Genomic DNA, 12,083 nt, shown 5'->3' on the forward strand with positions numbered 1-12,083 from the left:
TCCGGCCGGGAAGGCGATCCCGTCTCCCCGGAGCGACTGTGCGGCGTAATTGCCGCGTTCAATCAATTTCCCTGGCGTTAGAAATTCCATCGCCATCAACATTAAGCTTTATTCATGGTGATGGCTGAGAGCCGGACCGTTGCTCCTCTTTTTCTTAACTGGCAAAATTAATCAGGGAAAAGATTTTAAACATTTACCCGTGCGAAAGAGGTCAGCTCTGCCACTGTATTGCTCAGCAGATAAGGGGCTAATAAAAAGAAAATTGAATTACTAATGATCGCCAGGACCGGAGTGTATAAAACCTGGCCCTCGCCGGCGCAGGGGAGGGAGAATCAATTTTCTGGGGACAAGGTGCGTTCGTCTTTTATTTTGGCGCATATTATCAGCAATTTAATTTGAGAGGCATAAACAGGAGGAAACAGTTAGGGAATAATGAGCCCGGAGGTGTAAGTGCCGCAGGATGTATGCCGCGCGCGATTTATTGGGCACAACAGATAATCGCTTTAATTGAATTCAAAACTGCCTGGTTCAGCAGGGCCCCGGCGGGGGACTGCGCAGGACTCGGGGCTCCGGCCTGCCCCGCCCCGCCCCGCCCCTCCTCCCTGCCCTTCGCCTGCAGCGTGCCCCTCCCCCCACACCCCCCCCGCCCCCCCCCCCCGTCTGGTGGGGGTCCCCATGTGGCCCCGCGGTCCCTTGTGTGCCTTCCTCCCCGCTTCCCTTTTCTCCAGGGGAGGGTCCCTTGGCCGTAGGGGCAGGAGCAGTGACACCCCAAGAAGTGGCCCTGGACCTGGGTCTCAGCGGCACGGAGACCCTGCCTGACCTGCCGAGGGACGGACCAGCATGCCGGGGGAGCGCAGCTCCTTGCACGACTTTGAGGGCCAATGCACGCCCTTGTCGCCGCGGCGGGGCTCTGGTGCACACGCGCGCGTGCAGTACATGGCCACAGCACGCACACACGTGTGCAGCACACGCCATGGTGCTGCCCGTCAGGCTCCCGCCCGTCAGGCACCATGTGTGCCCTAGGCTGGGCGGGTGGGAGGGCTGCAGCGCCCCTGCCCACGGGGCAAGGGCTGGTGGCTCTGTGGACAGCCAGGACCTCAGGCTCTGGGCTCGTGGCCGCCCAAAGTTGCTCGGAAGCCTCTGCTGTCCTGGACCAGGGACATGCCTCCCCTAGGGCTGCAGGCATGCAGGGAGCCCAGGGCCTGACGAGCTGACGAGGACGACAGTGAGGGGCCGGTGCCCGGCCTTGTGGACAGGGCTGCGTGGACAGGTTAGCCAGATGCCCCTTCCCCTGGGCCTTGGCACACAGCCTGCCTCTGGCCCTGCGACCCTCACCTGCTGTGCTGTCACCCCTGGGTGGCTGAGAGAGGGTCTGCGCCTGCCTGGGCCGCTGGTGGAGAAGGCAGGTGCGGCGTGAGCCTTGCTGCACAGCCCCACTGGCCGGCTCTGGCTGCTGAGGCCCCCTTGGGCCATTTCTGAGGAGGCGCTCACCCCCAGGGCCCCAGCCCCTGGGTGAGATGTTCACCCTGGAGCCCCTACCCCGGCAGGAACAGCCCCTTCGCGGCTCCTGGGCCTGCTGGCCTGGCCCCTCAGCGGGCCCATGGGTGACCGCCTCCCCGTCGAGGGTGGAGCAGTCTCCTCCCTGCTGGGGCACACTCGTCTGTCGGACATGCTTGCGGGGCTCTGATTGAGCGGGTGCCGGCTCTTGGGGAGCAGAGCTGTGCCTACTGAGAGCAGTGACCCACTCTGCCCCAGTGGTCCCTCCAGCTGTCCCCTCCAGCCTTTAAAGGGGTCCTCACTTCACCTGCAGCAAAGACAGACTCAGCCCGCCTGGTGCCTCAGCCCAGCTGCTCTCAGCAGCCCGCGAGCCTCCCCCTCGCCTTGGGGGTCCCCTTGGGGTCGCTGCTGGGCACTGGGCTGCCTGTGCTGGCCTCCAGGGCCCCCAAGGGTCAGTGGGCAAAATGAAGCCCATGACCCTGTCCTGGGCCTCTGAGGAGGGCATTTCCTCACCACCGTGCGCCCTCAGGGAGGCTTCCTTAGGATGGTGTTGGGGAGCCGAGGGCTGCCTGGGGTTCGGCCTCCATGCAGAAACTGCCTTGGGAGCCTGGCCCCGGGGCTCTCCTGGAGTGGGGCCTGCTGGGTAAATGTGGGCATCTGCTGGGCCCTGGCCCAGGCAGCCTCCAGGGCCCACGGGGCTCCACCCTGTGCTGCTGGGTTTCTTCCGTTTAGCCCGAGGCCTCCTGGCCCAGCCCCGTGGGATGTATGTAGGTTTCCTGGTCCGGGTGTCCCGAGGCCACAGCTGCGCAGAGCCAGCGGGTGGGGGGGATGGGGGGACTCGGGCCCCCTCGCTTGGCAGGCGGGCAGCTGGGCGCTTGGTTTTTGCTCCGTAAACGTTGTCAAGGGTGTGCGCACGTCAAAGCTGCAGCCCCGCTTTCACCAGGGACAGAAAATGCTGACCTAGGCGCCGAGAGCGGGCCGCACAGCGCCCCGAGCCTCCAGGTGTCACTGGGCACGGCCTCCGGTTCCGCGCCTGGGCCGCATCCATGCATTATCCTGCCGTCGCCCGCCTGACGCCCGGCTGGCAGAGGAGGGGCGCCGGGGGCTGGGCTCACACCTCTGGGCCTGGGGACCTCTTCTGCTCCCGGGCTTCTGGGCTGGGCGAGGCTGGGCACCCCTTGTGTCCACAGAGCAGGATGGCGCCCAGGGCCTGGCTGCAGGCCTGAGGACCCGTCCTCCCGTTGGGGCCGGGAGCTCTGCCCTCGGTCAGCGCCTCGTGTGCATCTCGCTAGTCCCCAGCCGCGCCGCCCCGGCTCTCGTTCCGTTCCTGGCCCGCACCAGCCCTCCGTCCTCCGGGAAAGAAAGGCAGCCTCGGCGGGCTCCGCTGGGTGGGAGGGCGAGGGACCTCCCGCCCCAGGCCAGGGGGCCGGGCCTCGCAGGCCGTCGAGCTGGCGGTCGCCACCCGTGTGGCCGCGCGCTCCCGGGTGCCCGAGCACAGGCCGGGGCCGACAGCCGCCCACCCTCCCCAGCCTTCTCCTGTGCCCCCACCATAACCCCGGCGCGTGGACATCGGCGCGCTGGCCCCTAGCCACTCCGCGTGGCCGTGGGGCTCGGCCATGGGGCCCGGGCTCCTGCCTGGCGTTTCCAGGGCCAGTCAGCCGCTGGCGGCCGGGCGGGGTCCCAAGGGGGTGTCGGTGCCGCCGGGTCAGCCTCGGGGTCTCCTGCACGGCCCCGGCTGGGAAGACTGCGGGGGAGGCAGTCCAGCCTCCAGGCCCGTGGTGCCAGCGCTGTCTCTGCCCCGTGAGTGGTCGTTGGCATCGCTGAGCCCCGGGTGCTGGTGGCCAGGAGGTGGGAGGTGACTCCTGGGGATGGGGGGGCCACGGGCGGGTGTCCAACAGCTGCGGCCCGTCACCTCTCATGGTCTGGAGTGGGGTGTCCCGGGTGCTGATGCAGAGGGGAGCACACAGGCCCTGCTGCCCCTCAGCGGCACCTCTCGAGCCCCGAGGCTCTTGGGCACAGCCAGAACACCCGAGCCCCGCCGCCCGCCCCATGGCCGTGTCCGTGGCTGCGGGACTCGCCCCGGGTGGGGCTGGGGGGGAGAGGGCTGGACGCAGGCGCAGTCTCAACTCAGATCCAGGGTCCCCCAGGGTGGGCCGGCAGGGCGCTCTGTGCGGTCAGCTGGCGAGGAGGCGGCTGGGAGAGCCCCCCCAGCCCGCCTGCCCCCGGCTGGAGCTCTGCTGAGCGGCTGCCCGCATGCGGCTCGGCGGGACGTGGCAGGCGCCCGAGCTCGTGCCCTGGAGGAGCAGCTACGAGACGGGGTCTCCCGCACGCCGCCCCTTGGCTGCCTCGCCTGCTTCCTGGTGGTCAGTGGGGACTGCCATTTAGACGGGGGGGGGGGGGCTGCTTTTGGGGAAGGGGCAGTTTTTCCCATAGCGACTAAGAGAGCTGCTAGAATCTAGAAACTTCCATGGTGCTTCTGAGTTTGTTCGTTTCTTTACTTGACAGTTCTGCATTTAGTGTTCCGAGGCCCTACTGAGTGCAGCGCACGTGCAGTTGTTATGGTCTCCCTGTGCTCCCATGCAGCGCTGTGGAGTGGCCTTGCCCCTCCATCCTGCTCCTCGCACCCTTTGCTCTCAGTGTGTGGTGTGTGTGTGGTGTGGTGTGGGGAGTGTGTGCGTGGTGATGGTGTGATATGGGGTGTGGGGGGGGGGTGTGGTGGGTGTGTGTGGGCATGTGTGTGGGGTGTGGTGGGGTGTGTGGTGTGTGTGGGGAGTGGGGTGTTGTGTGGTGTGGTGTGTGTGTGGTGTGGTGGGTGTGGTGTTGGGGTGTGTGGGGTGTGTGTGGTGTAGGATGTATGGGGGTGTGTGTGTAGGGTGTGTGGGGTGTATGGGGTGGTGAGTGTGTGGGGTGTATGTGGTGAGTGTGTGGTGTTTGTGGGGAGCGTGGGGTGTGGTGGGTATGTGGGGAGGGTGGTGTGGATGTGGGGGGGGTGTGGTGCAGTGAGCATGTGGTGTGTGAGGTGTGTGTGCGGTGTGTGGGGTGTATGTGAGTGTGTGTGGGGTGTGTGTCGGGTGTGTGTGTGGTTTGTGGGGCGTGTGTGTGGGGTGTGTGTGGGGGGTGTGGTGTGTATGGGGTATGTGGTGAGTGTGTGGGGTGTGTGGTGAGTGTGTGGTTTGTGGTATGTGTTGTGTGTGGTGAGTGTGTGTGTGGAGTGTGTGTGGTGTATGGTGTGTGTGGAGGGGTGTGTGTGGGGTGTGTGTGGTATGTGGTGTGGGGGGGGTGTGGTGGGGGTGTGTGTGTGGGGTGTGGAGGGTGTGTGTGTGTGCAGAGACACGCAGAGCAAGGCGGCCCCGGCGGCGTGTGGCCCGCGGGCCTGTGTGTGGGGCTGGTGAGTGTGGCGCCCAGTGTAGACGAAGTCAGTCTTCTACAAGAGGAGGTCGGTGTTTGTGCCCTGGGGCTGCCCCTGGGGTGTCACGGGGGGACGGAGGGGGGCCCCCCCCTTCTGCCAGCTGGTTCGGCTGCTCCCTCCGCCCTCCCTCCCTGATGGGCCCTGTGTCTCCCAGTTGGTGTCCAGGGGGCTCTTTCTGTGGCCACAGCGCGTGGACTGGCCCCCCAGGTGCTTGGGAGCCAGGTGGCCTCAGGTCCGCCACTCGGGGCGCAGCTGCTCCGGGGGCTGTGGGTGCCCAGCGGGGCTGTGCCCCGACCCCCGACAGTACTGCCGCGGAAGACGAAAAGGGTGAGTACCCGGGAGGCTCAGCAACTGCGCTCCCCCCGCCCCCACCCTGGGTGAGGCCTGGGCAGCTGTGTCGAGTAGGGCCGCGATCCTGTTGAGCCTGGGGTAGCCAGGAGTCGAGGGCCCCCGCAGAGCCTGTGAGTGGCAGTGGGAGCAGGTGCTTGAGCTGGCAGGCCCTGGGGACCCCCGGGGAGCACCGGCTCTGGCCAGGGCCCTCGAGAGGGAGAAGGCGGCAGATTCCCCTCTGCCCGGCATGGGCAGCCCGTGGGCGTCGGGCTCCCCGAGGCCTGGGGTGGGCCAGTGCTGGGACGCCCCAACAGGGGAAGGAGTAGGCCTGGGGGCCCCTCCGGCCCACCCTGCTGGGAGCCCTGGCAGGCCCCACCCACCTGAGCCCCCTCTCCTGGTGGAGCCGCGGGGCTGGGTTGTGGGGAGCCCGGGCCGCCTGCTGTCCTGAAGGAGCGCTGACCGCGCCCATCACCCAGCGTGGCCCTCACGTCTCTGTTGGCCGGCCGCGCCCCATCTTGTGCTCTGGGGTCTGAGCCCCAAGGCTGGCAGCCCCCCCGGGCAGGGACTGTTACAGGGCAGGGAGGGACCCCACAAACCTGCCTGCTCTAAGTGGGCCCTGCCGTCCCTGTCAGCGCCGCGCATGAGGCTTCGCAGGAGGAGCCTTCGTGCAGCGGGGCGCAGCGCAGGAGAGGCGGGGCCGTAGTCGCCAAACCCAGCCCCCGCGGTCGCCCGGCCTGAGGGGGTGAAAGTCCACCCAGCGGGCGAGCCCCAGAGTGAGGCCCCAAAGCTGCCCCAAGTCCAGAGCACCTTCCCGTGGGGACCCACAGAAGAGGGTCAGAAACAAGCAGACAAGCCTGGGAGGAAAGGAGCAAAATCAAAGCCAAGACAAAAACCACCATGGTCAGCTCCCCGCGGGGCTCCCCGGCCCGTGTCACCCCATCCCCACAAGGCCAGCGCGGCTTCCTCCTGCTCCTCCCTCCGCCCCACCTGCCGCTGCTTCTCCTCTCCTTAGCTCCACCCTCCCTTGGGTGGGGCGGGGAACCTGCAACCTCCCTTTTTCCTGGGGACCCCCCCCGTTATAGGACGACAACCCCCGAGAGCTGTCCTGGGGGTGGCCCCGCATGCGTGGCCCCGCTGTGCTGGGCGTGCTTTGGGCACCTGCAGGCCCACTGTCTGCTGCCTGCCAGCTCGTTCAGGCTCGGGGTGGGGGGCCTGCAAGGAGCTGCCCTCTGCCGCGGCTGCCTGCGGGGGACCCTGGCCTGCTGGCCCGCCTGCCTGGCCGTGTCCTGGCTCGGCCCCCCCCACCCGACCCACCCCCTGTGTCGTGGGCAGGTCGCCTCCCTTCTCTGGTGCCTTCCCACCTGCGCAAGGGCCAGCTGGCCGGCAGTGCTGCCCCGCAGTGCGCATCGTGGGGCAATACAGGGGCCAGGGGGCCGAGCCACCCCTCCAAACGAGCCGGCGCCCCTCGAGTGGGCACAGCAGGCGGATCCTCATGTGTCCTGGATGGGGGGGCTGCTGGGCGGGCAGCAGGCCGGGCTCCAGCGCGGGACACCTGGCGCCCGCAGGCCTGGCCACAAAGGCCCGAGAGCCTCCGCCTGCCTCGCTGCTGGCCGGGCCAGGGTGCCGGCTCCCTCCTCTGACCCCGGGAGACGCAGGCGTGGGCCTCCGGGCTGCATCTGGAACGGTGGCCCCGCTCGCCACTGCGTGCCCTTACCCTGGGTGCCGCCCGGCTCGCCTCTGTCGCCAGGCACCTCTCCCTGCTGGCCCAGCCGCAGCCTCGCCTAGGACCCCTGCCCTGGGGTGTCGAGCTTGAGGGTGCCGAGCCTGGGGGGGCCTGTCTGAAAGCTCGCTGCCTCCAGAGCCCACACGGGCGGGAAGTCCCCTCGCGCGGGCCCCAGGCCACATGCTGAGTGGTGGTGGAGGATGGGCAGGGCGCAGAAGGGGGACCTTGGGGGGCCACAGGGCTGGAAGCTCTGGGCCTGGGTGGCAGGGTGTCCACAGGCCTGCGCGCCCCCAGCCTTGCCGGCCCCTCCGCCCATCCTGCCTCCTGCCCACACAGGCCACAGCGACCCTGTCCCTCCGCTGCGGTCAGCTTCGTCGGGCGTGCGGTGCAGCTAGAAGTGACCTTCCAGCCCCGGGGACCATGGGGCCCGTGGACCACCTGAGGAGGGGTCAGTGACGGGGTGGCTCGTGGCCCAGACCAGACCCCGTGGGGGAGCGTGGCTTCGAGGCCGGGGAGCAGTGTCGGCGGGGCTGGACGGGGTGGGGCTCGCGGACTAAGTGCCATCCGGGGTGTGGATGGCGCAGGGCAGGGTGGGGGCTGCTGGCCAGGCAGTACCCGTTGCTACGGCCCTGCCCGTCTGTGGGGAAGCCGGGTCCTGACCCTCAGCCTGGGGAGGGGCGTCCCGAGGCGGTGCCTGTGCGGCCCCTACCGGCTCCCCCTGCCCAGGAATGAGACGTGGTTTCTAGGGCGATGGACGCTCCGTCCGTGACGTGACTGGGCCCGCTCCCAGCACAGGCGCCCGCCGTGGCCGCTGCTCGGCTGCCCTGTCTGCTCGGTCCTTCCCCAGAGGCCTGGGAAGCAGTGTCGGGGCAGCCCGCGGCGGACAGGCGTCTTCCTGCAGCCTCTTCAGCCTCCTGCTCCGCGGCTGGTTTCTGGCGCCACCTGAGGACACTGTGGGCTCGCCCAGCGGTGGCCCTCTGGCGCTGGCCCTCGGGGACGGCGCCTGCGTCCCCACCTCCTGGCGGCCTCTGTGCTGGCCGCGGCCCCAGGCACTCTGCCCCACGCCCCGCGGCTGTGGGAGTAGCGGGTCTTCTCTCTTCCTCCATCCGCTCCCTCCGTGTGTCCCCCGCTGGCGCCCAGCGCCTGACCTCCTGCCTCTGGCCGGCCTGGCCGCCCTGCATGAGGGCAGGGGCAGCCTGGTGCTGCTCTGCCTCGCCGAGGGTTGAGGGGCTCCCGCCCGCCTTCTGCTCCCCCTGCAGGTGCCGCGGGGCAGGGGCGGCAGTGCTGCGCGGGCCTGGTTGCATGTGGCCCCGAGGGGCCGGGGCCGGGCGGTGCCCACTGCCGGGAGCCGGGCCGGGCAGCAGCGCGGCCCTGATGAATGGGCTCATATCCCGCACACGCGATGCCAGCAGTTTCGTGGGCCGTCTCCAGCGTGGTAGTAAAGTTTTTAATTAGGAAAGCTAATGAGATCGATCCGTCATCAGGCGTGACCTGGCGAGCGGTGGAGAGGGCCGTGTGCGGGCCTGATAACGCCGGCGTCCCCGGCAGAACGGCGCAGAGGGCTTGACACGGTGAGACGTGTCGAAGGGGATCCATCACTGGAGGGAAATCACGGCCCTGGGAGGCGTGACCAGGGGAGTTCACCGGCGCATGTGTGGGTTACACGGGCATGTGCAACCCCGCCGGCCCGCCCAGAGGGGGCCTGTGGCCTCAGCCTGTGCCCGAGGCGGCCCGGGCCAGGCCCTCTCCCTCCCCCAGGGCCCGTCCGTTTGCCCGTCCACCTCGCTCTCTCTGTCCTGCTGGGGGCCCCTGCAGCCCGTGGCCGCGCTGCTGCCTACCTGTCGGGGAAGCCTGGGGCCTCCCGGGGCTGTGGCGGGGCTGTGTGCCCTCAGCACCCACCTTCCCCCGGACGGGGCGGGAGCCGGCCTGCCCCTGGTGTCCACGGTCGGGGGGCGGGGGTGGGGGCTGGGACACAGCGGCGGGGCCTGTTCAGGATGGAACTGGCCGCAGGGTCGAGGCTCCTGGGGTTTAGGGCTCCGAAGATGACTTGCGCTGACAGGATTTCCCTCTTGTCTGTGGGCAGCGACAGCCCCTGCGGGCTGGTGGACTGGAGGCCCCGCGCCTGGGGACGGGTGTGCGTGGAGTGCTTTTCGGTGTCACCGGGGGCCCGGGGGCCGGTCCTTCCCGACATGCGCCTGCCCAGATCTTCACCAGGCCGCCCACCCACCCTGGCCAACCCATGGCACTGCGGCCACGGGGGTCGCAGTCAGCTCTTGGTCTGGGGTCTCTGGGGTCGGACCTTCCTGTGGCTGGACCCTCTCAGGGCGGGGTCGGGACCCAGACCCTGGCCAGGAGGGCGCTTCCTCACGGCCGTTCTCTGGTCAGTGCGGCCAGCGCTGGGCTGCCTTTAATCATCTGGGCGGCTAGAGCTGTGGCTCATGAAAGTCGGGCTGTTAGACGCGTTCCTTGATGCTACAGAGAAGCTCGTGGAGGGGAATTGGGGCAACACAGACCCCTGTTAATCATGTGAGATGCTCCGGGAGGAGGCGTGCGGGGTGCGCGGCCCCCCACCAGCTGTCATGACAGTGCTGGCGACGGCATGAGCATGTGGGCTATGTGGGTGTGGGCTGCGAGGCAAGCCTCCTGCACCAACTGCAACCCCTGGCTGCCCCCGGCAGCCTAGGGAGCAGCACCCACCCAGGGTCAGGGGTTCCTGGTGCTCTGGGGTGGGGGTGCCCGCCTGGATGCTGCCCCGGACAGCTGGCCCGGGGAGCTCGGCTTCTGCTCCCTGCCAGCGTCCTCAGCAGCCCCTCGTGGGCCAGGGCCTGCTGCCAGCTGTCCTGGGGCCCAGGTGGGACATGTGGGGCGGAGCCGCAGCCAGTGTGATGGGGAGGCCCCACCGCCCTCCACTGACCACTCGTGTCTGTTTTCCCCCCACAGCCTCCAGCCTGCATGTCCCGCGGACCCCGCCCACTGGCAAAGTGATCAAGACCCGCTACCGCATCGTCAAGAAGACTCCGGCAGCTCCTCTCCCCGCACCCCTGGCCCCCCTCTCTGTGCCCTCCTGGCGGTCACGGCGGCTCTCCCTGTCCAGGTAGGAGCCTGCGCGCCCAGGCCCCGCGCCCAGCAGGTGGGCAGCCCATGGTTTGTCAGCCGGGAAACACCTGGCTTTCTGTCTGGCAGCCTGTGCGCCACGGAGGCACATGTGGACACCACAGACACGCGTGTGCAGAGACACAGGCATGTGCACCCCGAGCCCACACGTGCACACACACACTGGGCCCACATGTGCACACAGACACACACACTAGGCCCACACATGTACAAACATTGGGCCCTCGCATGCACGCAGACACGCACATTGGCAGGGGCCGTCACGAATGGGGGAGCACCAGCCCATGGGGCCATGTGGGGAGCGAGGTTCGGTGTGGCCGGCGGCTGCCCCTGGCCCGTAGGTCTGCCTCACTGTCTATGGTGCATCGCTTGTTGAGGGTGGAGGGGCAGCTGGCCCCTCCCCGCTCTCCTGCGCCCCAGTGCTGGGGCCTCACGCTCTGTGCCCTGGCTGGGAGCTCACGCTCTCTTCTGTGGTCCCGGGCCTGGAAGCAGAGGCTGCAGAGACCAGGAGGCTGCGTTTGGGGCACAGAAGTGGGGGCCCCGCTCTCGTGAGGCGACTCCGCTTTCGGGCCTCGGGGGGCTTGGCCCAGCAGTGGGGGCTCTTCCTTCACAGAGGGGACAGCGGCAGCCTGGTGGGTGGGCGGGACCCCAGTGGGGGCAGCCCTTTCTCCCCGGCTTCCTGTCCACCCTGGCAGCCTACCTCACGGGGAGCAGTGTGGAGCCCCTTGGTCCAGCCTGGGCTTCCAGGCAGAGCGTGGGCCTTCCGGGGCCCTGGCCTCGGGCCGGGCCATAGGCAGAGCTGCGGCCTGTTCCACCCACCCTCGGAACCACAGTACCCTGGGGGAGGCCGCAGCCGGCTGGGCCCTACCCCTGACTTTCCTGGTGGCAAAAGCAGCAAGTATATTTTAAGTTAACTTTACTGCATTTTTTGTGGTATTTTTGTTTTAGATAGATTTATAAGCGCCTTGGGGGCTATTTCTGCAAATTTACGAAGATAATTCTCTCTTTCTGGATGCGGGTAGAGCTACACCTGCTCCTCCACGCCCGTCTGTGTGCTAAGTGGGCCTCGTTTTCTTCCACTCTGCCGTCTGGCGAGCGTGGTCTTCTTAATGTGATTCCACCTCACTAAATCACTGTGATCAGCGTCACGATCGAGCTAAATTAACTTAAATTAATTTACTTAATAAGAGCCCCTGATCATCGTGAATGAGATTTATTGATTCTGCTCCCGCCCCCTCTGGTGCTGGGCACAAGCCCTCCTTGGCCCTAGCCACCGCCTCCCAGCCCAGCATGCAGAGGGTGCCGACTGGGCTCCCCGAGTGGGCTAAGGACTCTGGCCGGGCGGCGGCCGCCCCCTCCCCCCCCCGCCCCACCAAGCTGTGAGGGCCCCTGGGCAAATGTGCGGGCGGTGGCCCCTGAGGGAAGCCGTGGAGGGTGGGCGCTGGGTCGAGGCCCTGCCTGCTGCCACAGCCTGCGCAGGTGTGGCGGGCCCAGCTTTCCAGAAGCCCCAGCACAGGGCCGGGCCCGCATCTCCAGGCCCAGAGCCCCCGCCACCCCGCCACCCCCGTGTGTGGAGACCCAGGCAAGCACCCCGCGCACGTGCCTCAGCAGGGGGTGGGAGCCCAGCTTGGAGCTGGCCCTGCCCCGCCTGCCATGCTCAGACCCATCCCGTGTCGCCCGCCTCCTCAGGGCGTGCCAGGCATGGGGCCTGGCCCCTGGGGATGGGTAGAGGGAGGCGCCGAGGACTGGTCAGCTCAGGAGACCCTGGGCCATGTGGCCTCCCTCACCAAGGTCACCTGTGGGGCTGCCTGCTTGGCAGAGCAGCTGCAGCCAGGTGCCCAGCCCAGTTAGCCCCTCACACCTGACTGTGCCGGTCTGGGCTGCAGAGAGGCCTGTCTGGTGTGGCCTGTCTGCCCCGGTTCTCCTGCCCTGTGCCCTCTGCTGCAGTGGGGCTGCCGGGGCAGTGGCCGGCTCCCAGGAGGCTAGGCGTGGCTGACTTTGGCCATTACC

General features: G+C 68.2%; 1 protein-coding gene across 1 annotated transcript in view; it reads left to right on the forward strand.

Annotated features, from left to right (window-relative positions):
• Positions 1-12,083, forward strand: part of ZC3H3 (zinc finger CCCH-type containing 3) — a 40,242-nt gene that overhangs the window by 5,947 nt on the left and 22,212 nt on the right. The window contains exon 4 of the mRNA XM_037507302.2: positions 9,900-10,053. Coding sequence (XP_037363199.1) covers positions 9,900-10,053 — 154 coding nt within the window. The remainder of the gene's footprint in view (positions 1-9,899; positions 10,054-12,083) is intronic.

Source organism: Talpa occidentalis, unplaced genomic scaffold (assembly GCF_014898055.3).
Source record: "Talpa occidentalis isolate TD23 unplaced genomic scaffold, MPIMG_talOcc4v2.1, whole genome shotgun sequence".
Lineage (NCBI taxonomy): Eukaryota > Metazoa > Chordata > Mammalia > Eulipotyphla > Talpidae > Talpa > Talpa occidentalis.